General features: G+C 25.8%; 3 protein-coding genes across 4 annotated transcripts; 1 reads left to right on the forward strand and 2 right to left on the reverse strand.

Moving 5' to 3' along the window:
• Positions 1-178: 178 nt before the first annotated feature.
• LOC114129359 (WD repeat-containing protein 81) lies at positions 179-9913 on the reverse strand. The gene is made up of 26 exons (XM_027994075.2): positions 9673-9913; positions 9485-9608; positions 9266-9416; positions 8948-9171; positions 8689-8880; positions 8268-8609; positions 8009-8209; positions 7800-7945; positions 7564-7733; positions 7378-7484; positions 6682-6855; positions 5615-6504; positions 5468-5553; positions 5151-5386; positions 4888-5062; positions 4623-4801; positions 4332-4567; positions 4188-4272; positions 3948-4125; positions 3761-3840; positions 3549-3601; positions 2045-2252; positions 1688-1975; positions 1475-1624; positions 1313-1419; positions 179-1242 (listed from the first exon to the last, which is right to left on the reverse strand). The coding sequence occupies exons 1-26, from the start codon at positions 9780-9782 to the stop codon at positions 1011-1013; spliced, it is 5124 nt and encodes a 1707-aa protein (XP_027849876.2). The 5' UTR covers positions 9783-9913; the 3' UTR covers positions 179-1010.
• A 113-nt stretch (positions 9914-10026) lies between these two features.
• On the forward strand, positions 10027-13297 carry LOC114129367 (replication protein A 70 kDa DNA-binding subunit-like). Its single transcript, XM_027994087.2, has 8 exons — positions 10027-10331; positions 10436-10483; positions 10571-10773; positions 11617-11820; positions 11890-12049; positions 12114-12294; positions 12363-12475; positions 12892-13297. Exons 1-8 carry the CDS (start codon positions 10299-10301, stop codon positions 13108-13110), a joined length of 1161 nt encoding a protein of 386 aa, XP_027849888.2. The 5' UTR covers positions 10027-10298; the 3' UTR covers positions 13111-13297.
• A 985-nt stretch (positions 13298-14282) lies between these two features.
• On the reverse strand, positions 14283-17190 carry LOC114129362 (store-operated calcium entry regulator STIMATE-like). Of its 2 annotated transcripts, XM_027994078.2 has the most exons (6): positions 17035-17189; positions 16767-16945; positions 16299-16443; positions 16025-16146; positions 15583-15779; positions 14283-15506 (listed from the first exon to the last, which is right to left on the reverse strand). In XM_027994078.2, exons 2-6 carry the CDS (start codon positions 16879-16881, stop codon positions 15303-15305), a joined length of 783 nt encoding a protein of 260 aa, XP_027849879.1. In that variant the 5' UTR covers positions 16882-16945; positions 17035-17189; the 3' UTR covers positions 14283-15302. The 2 variants fall into 2 exon arrangements, with proteins under 2 accessions (XP_027849879.1, XP_027849878.1); XM_027994077.2 differs by having other exon boundaries at positions 16767-17190.
• Positions 17191-17718: the final 528 nt, after the last annotated feature.

The raw sequence follows: 17718 nt of genomic DNA on the forward strand, positions 1-17718 counted from the left end.
ATGAACCATCAATAAAATAAAACACAATCAAAACAACCTATGTAGAGCACATACCGAATTAGCACAAAAGGTTTTAATTAAATTATATTACATAAACTGATTATATTGTGTTGTATTCAACTTGGTGAAAATTATAGATTCAAATGTTTTTAACTATAATAAATTAATAAACTACAAATTTACAAACTAGATTAATAAATTAAATATATTTAATGAACCAACCATAGGGCATAGGTCACTAATTCATGTTTAAAGGACCATTAGCGCCCTATTAATTTATTAAAATATGTTTAGTATTAGTTTAAATAATCTTTATGAAGTATGAATACTTAATTAATATTATTACTACAGAGATAGGTAATCAAGTTAAAAACAGCAATGAACACATACATTTTTATAATATCAATGATAAAAAATAAATTAAGTATAAATAATTAAAATAGGAATATAATATAATTGTATACGTTATACAAAGTGATTCATGAAACATTCAATATTTAATCTAAGTATTATCAATTTATTTTAAAATTTAAGTCTATTAATATTTAAATTTAAAAAAATTTAAAATAGTATACTCTTCAAATTTTGAAAAAAATATAATGCTTGTATAAAATATTATGTATACTCTGTCTCATATAAGAATAACCGCTGATGGTGACAGATTTTCATTTAATTTGATCAGACACTCAGACCCAACCTTATGATAAATCATTTTTGTTTGTCAGCTTTTTGATGATTGATAGCCACCAAAAAAATGCTTTACCATGTAAATCTATGCAAAATGCAAGCTAAACTGTTGTCGGAAGTAAAGATTTCGAGAGCAATAGAGCATGGTACTCTTCATACACTACAAACTGTAGTGCACAGAAGTTAGTGATTTTATATAAAACAGAGTATATACAAATAGTTAAAAATCACTCGAAATATTATGTAAATCTATAGATTATGAAATAATAATTGGAATTATATTGAATGTAGGTAATAAAGATGAGAAACTCTTGTTACACTCTTTAGCATAAAAGAGTAATATTACCACTATCAGCACCAAGTAATAGTAGTTGATTAAGACTCAGTACAGACATTGTAGTCAAGACTCCTTTAAATATGTCAGCTCTTATTTTTGTAGAGGAAAATGATGCTTCACTGGTAAATCCAGTATGTATTCCTATACGATTGGCTGTAGTTCCAGAAATCAGTTCATTTCTATGAAGGCCTAAACAATGGACTGGTTCAGGTGATCCTCTGTGAAATAAAAATAACAGTTAAAAAATATCATAATATATTAATTATCTAGGTAATTATTACTAAGTACCTCATATTATAAATCAGATTGCCATTTGAAACATTCCAAACAGACAATGATTGGTCAAGAGAAGAACTGACAATTGTATTAGAATCTACAGCCAATAATTGTAATACCTAAGAGATAAAACTATAAATAAAGAAGACATTTATATTTTTAGTTATTTATTACTTCTCCCTCATGAGCTTTCCAGTTGGCCAAAGCTTGGCCAGTTCGCAAGTCAATAACAGTCAAATAACCAGATGACTGACCAACAGCAACCCAGTGAGCATTAGTGGGTACAGCAATGCTCCTTATGAGGCCAGTGGCATTTACAGATATCTAAAAATAAATTGTATAAATTAACAAATACAAACTAATAGAATATAAGTTTAAAGTTCTTACTTTAAGTTCTACTACAGACTTCCCATTCCTAGGATCAATAGAATGTAAAGTTGGATGCGTAGAGGCAGCTAATATATTTGGATGAGGAGTGGGTAGACATTTAAGAATATTAACAGGTATACTATTCATCGAGCTTAAGAGACGTCCACCACACCAAGGATCCCAAACATGTATTGAGGAATCACACGATGCGACCATTCTAAATTTTTCCAAATACGCAACTGATAATACAGATTTACGGTGTCTGGAATAAGTGTATTGACACTGTGATACACCATTCCCATCACCCTAGAAAATAAGTTAATCAAATATTTACTCAATGTGTATACAATTTTGAGATAAAGAAGATATCTTTACTTGATTTCTTAAAGACCAAAGTTTAACAGTTTTGTCACGACTAGAGCTTATAAAGCTATTTTCATTATCAAGAACACTTAAAGATTTTACTGTTGATTGATGACCACTAAATGTTTGTAATTTGATTTGTTTAAAATTAAAACAGGTATCACGACTATTACGGCCAATTTCATGTTCCCAATATGCTAACCAGTTTCCTCTTAAATGCCTGTTTAAAAATAAATATTAATGCCTTTTTTGATTTATATTTAAAACTATTTTTAACATAAATATTAAAATCTAAGTAGAATGATTGCATTACTGTGTGTTTTATTTCTGGTGATTACTCACTTTTTTGAAAATGCTAATGCTTTTATTTTAGGGGTTCTTTCTTGTAACAGATTGGATCTACATGGTATACTTTTGAACTCAAAAATAATAAAATCCAAGTAATTTTCAAAATAATCGGGGGGAAAGAATTTTTATGTAAAACTAGTATTTAGCAAAATGTATTTTGTTTTTTTGGCGCAACTCATTAAAAAATATAAACTATAAAGTATTTAAAGTTAGAATTTAGATAAAGTTCATCAAAATTGTGAAAATTCATAACATTTCTAGTACTTATACATAATGTTTGAAAAATGAATACACGGTTTCTCATAACAATTTCTTACTGTAACCAAAAAATCTAAAAAATATATAAATACAGTTTTTTTTTAATAATAGTAAAATAAATTACTTTAATAGCAATATCACTAATATAAAATAAAATACTTAAAAATATAGGCTTATGGATAGTTCTACTCAGAATTGTTTTTCATGCGTAATGATTTATCATTATTATAGTAACTTGTTCCTTAATGATGAGATATACTCTATAACTGTCAACTACTACATACCAGAACAATGACACATTGAACTAGTTTTACTGAAGTAGCAGAGATTTAAACATACCATTCACCTATATTTTATTTAAATGTATCTATCTACCAAAACCACTAGCTTTGCTCATATTGTATCCTTCGGAAACAGTCACAAATACACATAGATAATGATTTCATACTATTACATTTATAAAAGCCCATATACATTAGAAAATATAGAACAATGGAACATTTCCATAAATCTTAAATGTTAAATTTTTTGTGCATAAACTTTCTTCTTTGTTAAGCTTTTAAATAAAATTAATTTTGCTATTATAATATTACTATATTACACATATCTCTGATCTTTATAGTCATAAAAAAAGAGTACACACTTAACTATTTATTACCCACTTTATAATTTTGTTGATTAAAATATTTGTCAACATACCACTGCAGCAAGATAGTTATTTTTTAATAATAATAAATAATTTATTCAGCAATAATTGTTTGAAACAGAAGAAATGTACATATTTGTGATTTAATTTCCTCTTTTTTTACTTTATTGCTTATTAAAGATTATTAGGGCATAACACAACACATTTAGGAGTTAATTTAAGCATTATTTTTATAATTAATATTTAAAATTTAAAAATGTGTACCTGGAAGATTCTACTATAGTCTTTGCATCTTCAGCTACTTCTATTTCTTCATCCTAAAATTTAAATATTATATTTTGTAATTCAAATACTCAAAAATATTTAAAAATTATTTTATTAATTTGTTTTAACTTCAATAGCAATAAATAAATAAATCGACAAATATTGAAATTTGGGTTTGATCTTAAACAAATTATTTTGACTGTTGACGTTACCTGTAAATGTATTTTATTACCCTTGAGAGTAAGATGTGTTCCAAGCTGTTCTTCAAAATTAATAGTACTATTATTGTAATCTATAGCAAAACAAAAACAGTAATTTAGATTTTTCAAAATACTAATAATTCATTTAAAACTATGTAAATTAATATTTAATAATATATAAGATAATTCTATTACACACCAATATTTGCATAACCAGAATATACTCTTTCCTCTTTATATGTCACACACAGTTCCTTAATGTAATTCCAATTTATCAATGTTCTCTGCATAAATAATTCTCCATAGTATTTTACAAATAAAGTATAGGAATGATAAGCTAATTGTGGCGTTAAAACTTTACATAGTTCTTCCATAGCCTAAATTAACATAATCATAATTTTTGTCTTATCAAGTAAATTAGGTATAACTTTCTACTGACTTTAGTTTTGACATTTGGCTTATCGGCACTAATTGTAGATGGAGAGTCCCCAGAATCACTGTTATTTAATTCATTACTTTGACTTCTGTAAAAAGTTCCCAAAATTAAAACTAAAATTTACTCAAGATTATTATGTATGTTTGCCTTGAATTGGTATCAGTCATAATAATTGGATCAAAATGTCTTAATTTATCAAATACCAAGAACAATCTTTGTATAGTTTTTGAAATTAGATGACCCTGTTTTAGACCAAAAAAGTATATGGTTTCAAATAGTTTTGTAGCAAAACTACTACGGCTTGTTGCTCCTGATGGAAAAATCACTTTTTGTGATGATAAAATTCTTAACATTGGATGAATAATTCCTTTACACAAAGTATCCTAAAAAATTTAAATTAAATAATAATAATATATAATATCATTATATATTACGCACTTGACTGATTTCATTGAGAGTAGATTTTGTAAAATATGACATTAGATATTTCAACAGTGTTACGCATCCTATTAGGCCACTTTCGAGATTTGTGGTCATTTTGCTACGTTTGCATAATGATACCACATCACTTATATGTGGTAAATATTGGACCAAAATAACTTGTTCTCCATAAATACCTAAAATTTCAAGATTATTTTTATTCTTAATAATTGTTGTATTATTTTTCTTTCAAAATGTTTTTAAAAATGAATACTAATATTACCAGCAATGCTCATTAGACAATTAATAACCATTTTTGCTTTGTCTTCATTTTGTAATGACTCTGAGTAACACAACATTAACATTTTCAACAGATTCTTTGTAATATACATAGAAGTATGAACAGGACCTATCCGAACGGATACCCACACAAGTGAATCTGCACTGACTTCTGATATCTTAAGATATTAGTAAATGTAAATATTTATGATATAAATATAAACCATAAATTTTTTTAATTTTTTTTAAATAATATTAATATAAAACCTTTAGATTTTCTTCACTACTGAATTTTTCAGAATCAGGTGTATTACAAGATGGGGATATATCTTCACCATCTTCTGTGCAGTCAATTATAACTTCATCCAAATTCTTATCGTCACTAAAATTAGTATCAGCACTTTGTGTATCATCATCAATTATTACACCTTGATCATCTAACAGAACATCTTTAAGAGAAACTATACTATTGGTCAAAGCTTCATCATCCAGAGACAATGTATCTATAACAATTTATTATTAGTTAGTATTCTATACACTAAATGCATGATAGAATATTAAAATAACAAAGTATATTCTTATACCATTTTCAACAACTTTAACAGCTTGACTGGTGTCTATAACAGAATTTAAACTGTTTTCATATGATGGATATGAGCCACAAAGATCACTGTGAAAGGTATACATTTTATATTATATAATTATTTTTATTGTTATGAATGAAAACATACTTAAGGTGTTGTATTGGGATTGGGTACGCTCTGTTAAAGTTACATCCAGATCCAACTGTTTCAACAAGTATTGGCACAAAATTTTTTAAAAATACACTAGTTCCAAAACCAGAAATTAATTTCATTAAAAATGATTTTTGATATAATTTAAGCCATTTATGATGCATGGGAATATTTTCTTGGCCAATATCTTTCAAGCAATCTTCATACAATCTCGTTACATAGTCAAGGAGTAAATCCTTAGATTTTTGCATACCTAAGGCTTTAAATGATGGTTCCAATAAATGCAAAGCTGTTAAAGTATTGCAATTAGTATCAGACAAGAGTTCAATAACCATAGGAATTAAAAACTCTATCCAAGTACTGTCAGCAAGTATTCCAAAAGTTCCAGATTCACTTAATTCACACATTTCTTGTTCGATATCTACAATAAGTTTGATACATAATGTATCAAACATATCAAGGGCAAACTTTTGATTTTCTTCCAATAAGTTTTTAACATTTTCCATTTCAGATTTCACTGTTTTGTAATTATAATACATTCTTAATATATTGTGTACGTGGGAAAAATAATTAGGAAAACGCAAAATAGAAGAAGAAAGAGAAGGAATAAGTAATTGATGGGGAGTCGGAGGCGGGAGCCCATAATCTGTGATTACAGAGCACCAGTTGAAGTCAAATGGTGACGGATTTTCATTTAAAGGAATTTTATCAATTTGAAGTAACAACTTGACCACTGGTCTAATGCAGTCTGGAAGATCTTTCTGATATGTTGAAGCAATCACACGACAGCTTTGAAGTCTTTTTAAAAAGGGCAATGATGAAAGATTACTTCCATGGGCAATAACTTTGTCTCCCAAAAATAATTCTATAATTAAACAACCTAAAACCTGAAAATGTAAAATAATTTATTTTTTCATAGATAATATTATAAAAATTGACAAGTAATAGAATTGAAACATACATACAATATACAATATATCTAGCTATACAACTATTAACTATTAAGCAATACATTCCTAGACAAAATTTAAAGGTTAAAATATAAATAAAAATTAAATTTTTACTTGAATTTCTTGAGCCCTTCGATTTGCAATGATTTTTTTGTATGACGTCATGTCTTTTGTATGAAATCCATTAGAAGTAGAAGATCTCAATGTCTTAGCACATACTCCATTCAAGAAATTATTTAATGAATCTAGAGTGATTAATGGTGTTGCAGGATTATAATCAGGCGGTAACTATAATTGATGAATATTAATATAGTAATATAAAATTAACTAATAGTAAATTATTAATTTCTACAATATAAATGTTTACCTAGTACAGTGGTATCATTTATGGAATATAAAAACGCATATTTGAATTACTTATTTAATACTTATTAGTTATTAGTAATGATTAATGTGATAATATTAGACAGTATAATGAGAAAAGTAGCCATCTGTGTAAAATGTAATTATACGGGCCTATATTTTATATGTTTAGTTTTATTTAGGCATAAAACATTGATTTTTGTAAAATTATTATTAGTTTTAAAGAAAATATTTTAAAACTGTTAATTTACTTATGAATCCTAGCTCCATTCATAACTCCATATAAAAATATTTATTAGAATTTTGCGAATATAGTGAGCAGTTTTGGAATAAGTATTGATTATAGACTTATTAGTAGTCAATAATATAATGTAAAATGAAACCACTGATTTAAAACCTGCCTTTATTTTTAAGTTAATTAAAATACCTATATTTACAAGTACTTACACAAAGCGGTATTTTAGACATGTCTAGATATTTTATGAATCCATTCATTGATGTTTCATTATCAGCAGCTACATTGATATGTTGTTCCTCGCTTAACGGAGGGGTTTCTTAATCATTAAATTAAAAGTTTAATAAAATATGATTGATATATTATATATTTAAAATAAGGTGCATTTATGAACTTACTTAATTTAGGCATAATAGGAGGAATGCGAGAAAAGTAAGGTGAAGGTAAAAGCCTTTGAGGATGTGGCTGAGTAAATAACTGTACAATGCCAGATGAAGACAGATAGGTATGATTATCACACAGCTGAAGGCACACATTTTTTGATTTCACAGCAGCAGAACCAGATAGTCTAATAGTTAAAGATATTCAGAAATTAAAACATGTATAAATTATTTATAGTTAGTGATCTTTTTACTTGTATCCAAATGTTAAATCAATCCAATGATGTAAACGTTCTGAAATATAATTGCTTTCTAATATTGCTCTATGGGTATCTACCAAGTCTTGCACATTTTCTGCCCATGTTGGAATACCCAAATCAGGTAATTCTTTATGTATAGACTGATGAAAAATTATGAATTAGAGCTAATTATTTCTAAAATGTCTTTAAAATATTATTAATACTTTAAAAACTGATGGATCTGTAAAAAATTCTGGTATACATTCATCTGGAGACCATTGTTGCATGCGCTGGATGCTTGAAGGGTACTCTTCTGGCACAAATTTTGTTCTAATATAACGACAAAGGACTGATCGCGGAGTTACCCGAGAACGATACACGTAGTATGTTATTTCTGATAAAATGTCAGGAACATGATGTGGAGTCTAAAACATTAAATTGCATAGATAACATGGGTTACAATAATAATTAACTAACACTTACCAAAACTGAAGTTTTTTCATCACCAATATCATAAGTCAAATCTAACTGCCTGTCTCCTTTATTCAATCTATACTTAGATTTAGTGAGGTCACGATAATTAAGTCCAGCTCGAGAACTAAAGTCAGTTACCCAAGGGAATACATAATGGCATTTAGGATCACCATACTTTCTACCAGCTAGTTTGTTCAAAAACATAATATAGTCAAAGTTGGTCATATTTCCACGAACCCATTGTTCACAAGTTTCTGCTAAATTCTCAAAAGTCAAACTTTTTACTGTTTCATCATAACTATTATTAAATTCATCGGCATCTGAAATATTGTCAGTGATTTTTGGAAGCACCTAAAATTAATAATGTTTTGGATAAAATAACTATATTATGTGAATGAATTATAATAGCTAATAAATAACATTAGCCTACCCGAATCCATAATTCCGGGGAAACAATGATATCAGACAAAGTAATGTCACCTAATACAAGTCCTTGGTCATGGGTATTTTGCATTGCATTCAAAAGTTGATATAAAACAAATAGTGGACGAGCATGATTAGATTTTAACAAAGCAGGACTATAATTTATACAATCTTGTAATGAATGTACATTATTTGTTTCCTAGATAACATTAAAATATATTATTTAAATTGACAGAATACTATAAAAATAATTAAAATTAATCTACCTGTAGTAGATAAAAATACTTATTAGTTTCAAAAACTAAGTTAGCAGGTAAAATATTGCTATGAGATTCGTTTTCAGTTGTTGAGGATGTTTTATTATGAGATTGTTCTTGTAAATTGATTATTGGACAGTTATAAAAACGAGTCAATACATCTCGTATTATTGTATCATGAGGAGATAGACATACATTTGAGTGAGCAAATTTTTCTCTACAGAAAAAACCATCTGAAAAATAAAATTGGTAAGTCTTAAAAATCAACATACTTTTTTGTTAATAACTCTTACATTATTGAATATGAAGATTACATTAGTACATTACCATATTTTTTATATGCTTCTTTCCACAAATTTTTTCTATTAGTAACTGTTACATATTGCAATTGTTGTGAATAACTTAAATCTTTATCAAAATGTGCAGCTTCATGTCGTCTTGCCAAAGGAATCATAGATTTATCCACTTTTTGAATAACCTTCAAAAAAAAAAAAATATTCAATACTATTATTTTGAAAAAAATATCTGAGTACAATGTTTACATACAGTTATTAAAACATATATCCAAGTATCACCCAAACTTTCAACTTGCTGGACTTTCGCACGGACATCATCGTTTGTGAAAATCTCATGATGTAAAAACGGACGATATATACCATTTATGTAATCTCTGTTAAACAAAATAGGTAGTACAATGATAATATGATTTAAAATCGTTTAAGACAAATTTATACCTAAACCAAATCCGATGGACACTAGCGAGAAACCTTTTAGAATTACTAGTGGACTTCAAATATTCAACAGGAATCGTAAGGTCTTTTGAGACAACGTCTAGCCAAGCCATGAGTAGTAAATTTAAGAATAATTATTACGAACACAACACATATCTTGTATAAATGAATTACCTATTGGTAAATTTTGAATTTAAAATTTAAATATAATAAAAATATATTATTTTATTATTTGTTATTATTTACTATAATGATAAATATATATATATGTATAGGTATGTTTATATTTATGTGATAAGCCCACACAATATTATCGGTATAATACTGATAACTCACTTAACAACAACAGTGATACAGAAATCTTTAATTCATAACACAAATTTAAATTACCCGTTTTTTACTTTTAGTTTTTACTACCTCTTGATTCTCATCGATCATCGATTTTTCAGATTTAAATATTATTTGTTTAAAAATGTGACATGTGTATATAATAGTTATGTTTTGATATTATTATGTATATTCGTTGATAGTTAATTGCCGGAAGAAAAATGCTCAGTTAAATTCCATGAAAAATTAGATTTCCTTCTTTTAATTTGTCATGTTTAAGTCAAACAATTGTGTTCAACACAATGGCTTTAGAATTGACAAACGGTTCTATTGAGGTACATGGTTATTTATTATTTTCACTGTGGATTACTTTCTTACAAATAATATTTAGTGTTATATTTAATTTTATAATAAAATCATTTCTTGTTTTATATTGTAGAAACTATGCAATGGCACATTCGTACAACGACCAATTGTACAATTAATGGTATGTTTCTATAAAACACTGTAATATTCAAATTAAAAATTAAGACCAGTTAACTATACTAATAACATTTAATTTTTTGTTTTGAAGGGTTTTGAAGCTGTACAGGTGAAACCCAATGAAACAAATTATCGTCTTGTATTATCGGATGGTATCTATATGAATTCTTATTTTTTCCTATGCAGTCAATTGAATGATTTAATTGTAAAAAAACAAGTAAAGTATGCAACTATTTTGAGGATTGATGAGTACACATTTATGAATGGAGAAAATTCCACCAATCATAGTCCAAGGTTGGGCAAAAAAAAAACAGTTTAATATCATCCATAATAGGTATTCTTGTTGTATGACATTTACTGTAGCGTTTCTTAACCCGGGAGTTGTGATCTCCTTAGCTAGGGGTCACATAGGTCAAAAATAATAAAATTCCGATTTACAAAATGAACTTTTTTTTTATATAATTTTTTATTGAACAAAAAAAATACTTGTACCTGTGACATGTTTAAATTAGGTATTACACATAGTATTTATAAATTGATATCCGAAATGGTATATTTTGTTAGGTTAATTGGTTAATGATAGATATTTTCAAATTCGTACTTAATATAAATAAGAGAGTCACAAATTACAAAGTGATTGACCATATTTTATACATATTTTGCGGGTGGCGACAGTAAAAATGTAGAAAAACACTGATCTACCGCACATTACTTTATGTCATATACTCATATGCAATCTACCATAGTTTTTATATTTAATTAAAATATCATTACATGTACCATAAATATCTATAAAAATAATTATCAGAAAATATTTATTAGGTATGTATTACAATATGATTTGATGTCTCTTAAAAAACATTCAAACGATTTGTTTTTATCATTTTGGCCAATTTTCCTTAAAAAACGTATAAAATTATTTTTCTCTAACTGAATAATTAAATTAAAATTTTTAACAAACAATCAACATAACTTATAAAAACTTTAATTGAGATGAAGTTTAATCGCCGACTTGTCAGAAATGCCTCGGTATATGGATAGTAGATTACAAATGTATGGTAGACCGCATACAACAAGAATACCTTACAATATTTTATTTAGGAATCTAAATTTAATTTGTATTCATTGTATTTTTAGATGGATTATACTCATTCAGAAAGTAACTGTGTTATTTCACAGGAATGTGTATGGAAATCCACAACCTTTAATAAATATTGAAAAAAAAGAAATGCCATTGAAAAATTTAAATGTGAATAAATGTCCTAGTAGGGTGTTTTATAGTGTTGAACAATTGGAAAACAATCTTATAAATGTTAATGATTTAACTAACCTATCTAATGGGTAATAAACATTTAATGTGTGATATTTTTTTTCTCCCAAAGTTAATTCATTTTTTTTATAATTTCACAGGAATTGTCCTTTTGTTCTAAAATTATCTGTTGTAAAGAAAAGTTCAATCAATACATACAGTAGTTGTAGAATTTTAAATATCAATATGATGGATTCTACAGGTTTAGTACGTGTCAGTGCATTCAATTTACTTTCAGATACTATAAATGAAATTCTCGAGGTATCTATTCTATTATTTTCTAGTTATTTCATTTCATATTACAAATTCTTATCAATTTTTAAAGGAAAACAAAATGTATTATATAGCAGACACAATATTAAAACACAATCAATTTGGCTGTGAACTAAAACTTCAATCTCATTCAGTTATTATTGAATGTATTGATCAAGTTGAACCAAAAATGCAATGCATCACAACATCTAATTTTAATACATTATTAGAAAATAGTCCAAATACATTTTGTGGTAAATATAGATATTTATGTATTAAACTAGTCTCAAATATTACTATATAGTAATATTTTTTTTTTTAGATTTAATTGGTGTGTGCATTGAAGTTGGTGATATGGAAGTTTGCAGTAATACAAATGCTAGAACAGAAATTGCAAAACGAGAGATTGTATTAATTGATACATCAATGGCAACTGTAAGTTTTATGTATATGTGTAGTATATAAAGTATTTTTATAATTTTCCTCGTATTAAATAATGCCCATACAGCTTACTTAACTTATTGATTTAAATCTATATTATAATAATTGACTCAATAACATAAGTATGTAGGTATAAGAAAAAACAATGGTAATTAAAAAAAAAAAAATTGGATTATGATGAAACTAACATTTTATATTAGTTAAGTCATCATAGATATAAGTTATTTATTGTCGGGTTGATATTACCACGATAATTGATTATTATACTAGCCTATAATTCACAATAGAAGATCAAGAAATAACATACATTTTAAAATACAATATTTTTTATAGACATTTCATGTGTTATATTTTAATCTTTTTTAAAATAAAATATATACTTAAAATTGCTGTCATTGTGTTTGATTCAGATAACTTTAAAAGTATGGGGTGAACAAGTTAACAAATTTAACGAAAAGTTCGATGATCCACCAATTGTAATGGTTAAAAAAGCTGTGCTTAAACAATTCAATGGGACTAAGTATTTTTCTATGGTCAAATTCAGTGTTTTATTCATCAATCCAAGTGTACCGGAAGCACATCAGTTGAAAGAATGGTATAAAGAATTAGTTCTAATGGAAGACTTTTAATAGTATTGTAATTAACTCACAATAACTAAGTATCCTTATTTAAAGTTGATTTTTATAATTATCACATTTTGTACATAGTGCTGTTATTTTTTTTTTATTATTAAAATTTTTTAACTGTAAAATTATTTAAATGTAATTTGATAATCATAATACCAGAAAAAAATTAAACCAAAAAAAAAAAACAATTTTGTGTTCTATATATATAAACTAACATGTCCTGACTATAAAAATGAAATTTTGTCTAATAATGTATAGATCCACTATGAAAGGATTTTTTAAATTTCATCTCTTAAGTTAAAAGGTCAGAGGTTTTTTTTTTATAAGCATTCTGTATTTTGTATTATGTCATTATAAGTAAAAGGGAAGGTTAGTAAAATATATGCATCATAACGATTTAGCTTTTGTATTTCATAGATCACAAAACAAATGTCTCTCCTTCTCTGCAACTTTTATTGTTGCAAGAAAAAAATATGCAAATGCATGAACATATGCTCTTTAGTCATTATAAATTTAAAACTTATACTTAATAATTAACATTTTTATTTCTCATCATAGATCATAAGTGTTGCTGCTCTATTCAACCATCTAATATTATTTAAGCAGTACAAAAATGTAACATCTTTTATTTGGCTTTAAAATATATTTGACCATGGCTGTAAAATAATAATAGTCAAACGTGCAAATCTGACCTTTTTTTTTGGGGGGGGGGCTAAATCTTCCTTAAAATTAAGACTTACATAATTTATTTATTATCTATTAGTAAACAATTTATATAACGTATTATAATAAATTATTTAAAGACTAAATCCCCTAAATTTTGAGTATGAAATACAGTTTGGAATAAATTATGTTAATATTATTCATAAAATACTTATTTAAATAGTTGATGGTAATTAATATTTTCTGCACAAGTCATTTAAATACCAAAAAATTATACATAATATTTCATGTTATGAAAATATGTTTCAATTGTTGAATTTCAATAAAAAAAAAAGAAAGAAAGAAACGAGGTTAAAAATTATGTTTAACTAACACGTTTTATGATAATAATAATTTACACGTGGTTCGTGGTATAATTAATATAAAACAAACAATATAAGTTTAACAATATATAAAACTGTATTATATATTGGCTATTTTATTTATATATAAAATTACTTAAAAACTTCAAGTAAAAATAATAAATATGTATTTATTAAAATTATATATATTTAATTGATTAGGTCTTTACCAAGTACAAAATTTACAAGTAAAAAATTACTAACAATCCTAAAACAGGATATGGCCAAGGATATAATATATTAGATTTATAACATTTTGATATTACATATTAAAATTTGTATCACAGTCATTTAGGACTAAGTACTATGGTAAAATAAATTACAAGAATAATGTTTTGTTTGAAAAATGTAAATGCTTAATCTATATTAAGGGATTTAAAATAATTTGCTTCGATTATCTGTTTTAAAATACATAACAAAACATTAAAACAATTTACAGTTTAAATAAGTTGTCTAGAAAACCTAAAATATTTTATTTCATTGATATAATTAATATACATACATTATACGTATATACAATATATATATATTTTTGTTTAACTGGCTTGTAATTTGTACTGGTTGAATTTAGAAATCATTACTTGACATGATTATATCTATCACCACCCATAATTTATAATATACATAACATGACATAGTTCAATACAAATGTACATTTATTAATTTTCTAGTGCAATATTCTGTCAATGTGTAAGCTATTTTGCTTACCAAATTATTTTGAACGCAATTGTTACATTAAAATTTCAAAATATGTTATAATCAAAGATATCTGTAATGGTTGAAATATGAAGTTTAGTACAATTTAAGTTTCAACTACATAATTGTGTATATTAACATTAAATTACTCTACAAATTATATGACTTTAAATTAATTTAATATTTTTGTAAAAATTAATGATCGTTTGCAATTTTAAAATTGGTAAACATTATAGAATACTCATATTATAAAATTATATATATATAAATATAAAAATAACAAACAATATATTAAAAATTGTATAACATTTAAAATATTTTTTTATAAGATGTATAATAATATGTAATATACATTTAAGGAATGTCGATTAAAATTGAGGAATTAAGTATATACCATAGTGCATGATTATTTAAAATAAAAAATTTTGAAACATATTAAAAACCCTGAACTCCACTAGATCGTAGAATTGTCGATGTTTCATCTATATTGAGCAATTCTTCATCATCAGAAATAGCTGAATCATCAAGTCTGCCACTTTGCTGAACTTTATGGTATTGTATTTTTATACGTCGTAATAAACCAACTCGATGACGACTTCTATGCATCAATATGTCATCAGTCACCCAAAACATAAGTGCCTATATTTTTATAAACATAATGTATAAGTATTTATAATGCTAAAATCACAATAAACATTAATATAGTTTTACTTACATTTATAAACAAAGGTATGATTAGCATGACTATAGTTAATTCTGTTCTAGGATCAGTAAAAGGTGACATGATGAATTTTGTGATAACTCGCCAGATGTCTAATGAAATTAACAATGTAATAACAACTTTAACGCAACATAAAAGTGACAAGTATAAGCCACATTGAATAAACCAAATTCTAATTGATTCAGGTTTTCCTGAAAACAAAAAAAAAAAAATCCATTATCATCATAGTACCTATTTATAAAATATATTATAATAATATACATACAGAGGATGGTATAAATTGAAAAAAACTAAGTGTCAAAAATAATAAAAATAGTAATCCAAGTCATTTGTCAATAAATAATTAGTAATATTAAAAAATGAAAGGTTTGGTTGTAATGTAAATATTATTTTTTTGTAAAATATCAAGTAATGAAGTAACTCATTAAATTCATACCATATTCTCCAAAGTTAAAAGATTCCCAATTTTTTACTCTTGCTAAATGTTGTGAAAATCGTATACCAAAAAATATCAACAAAAGACCAAGGGATGAATCCATTAAAAAATGAATCATATACCTAAAAAAAATAAAACTATTAATTACAATATCTTTTAGGTACTTAATTTACATAAAAAAACCTTAAATTTTTTTTTTACTTTTAAACTGGTAAGTACATAAAAAAAACGAAATTGTTATGTTTAAAAAATATCAATAAATAGAGATATTTACCATGTACAAGGATCACCTTGGATTTGACCAGCTAAAACTAAATTTGCTGAATGCATAAGCAAGGACCCCATTCCTTGTTTGGAAGTATCAAAAAACCATACTTTCCAGGGTCGTCGATCATATTTAGGTTCACAAAATCGTTTTACTGATTACAAACATAAATTTAAAATTAAAATGTGTTATTTATCTAACTAAATCACAATTCATATTAAAATACAATAAGCTTATAATATTTATAGATGAAATTGATATGGGTTATAGATATTCAACATAAGGTGAAACCTTTTAAGTATTTTAGAATCATCTTGATTATGTAACATTAATATAAGCCATATTTATAAAAAGAAAAAAACCAAGTGTTATGTAAACAAAAATTTGAAATTACACGAAAAACAAATAATATGTACAATTTTAAATTATAGTAATTTATCCCAATAAAACACAAATGTAATTAAAAGTACATCTTACTTATTAAACATAAGAATGCCAATGTAGCCAAAAGGCCTTGTAGGAACCATCCAAAATTACCAACTAATGCATTCGGTTTGCAATGCACATCTGGTTCATCAAACATTGCATCCATTGTAACACATGTAATTAAGCTGCGATTTCACTTGAAGAAACCAGCACTTATGTTTTTATTGTTACTGTTACAAAAGATAAAATATATTGAATGATGGGCGGATAATTGTAAATAACTCGAGTATTATTAGTATTGAAATATAAAAATTTGTACATGATCATAATTGAATCATATTAGTGTTTAAGTAAACCTAATTCACTAAATAACAACAGACTACAGTAATGGAAGACCGATATTACTTCAAAAACAAAACTTTTGATCAAATCACTTTTAACAACTACGGAATAATATTTTTTAAATTCGATGAAAATAGATAGTATGTAGTTCAATCATAAATGTTATCATTACCTCATTATCAATTGTATTCGCGTGTGGATTTCTGTTATCTTATCTCATAAAAATAATTTTATCACGACCACGATTTAAGATAACATCATGAACCATTTGGCTGATTATTTTTTAATAGTATTTTCATTTTTGACTTTTGAGTGTTTTGATTATGAATTTTTGATCAGACAGCGGGATTTATGATAGGTGCACATAATTTTACATTTATGCTTATTTGCTATTTCAGTATTACCATTGATTTTAGAATATTAAATGAATATTCTAAAATCAATGATATTAATTAGGTACATCATTTTTTTATAAAAAATGTAGGTTCATCATAAATCAGTAATCTTTTTATCGTAAAAATTGTAGTAATACTACTAATGGTACAGGGGGAGGTAAATAATTCTTGATATTGATTTTTTTTTAACTCTTTCGTGTATTTGTAAACACTTCATATTTTTGTTAAGTATCTATGTCCTATGGATTTTTATTTAAAAATAAAAA

This window comes from Aphis gossypii, chromosome 2 (genome assembly GCF_020184175.1).
Source record: "Aphis gossypii isolate Hap1 chromosome 2, ASM2018417v2, whole genome shotgun sequence".
NCBI classification, from domain to species: Eukaryota; Metazoa; Arthropoda; class Insecta; order Hemiptera; family Aphididae; genus Aphis; species Aphis gossypii.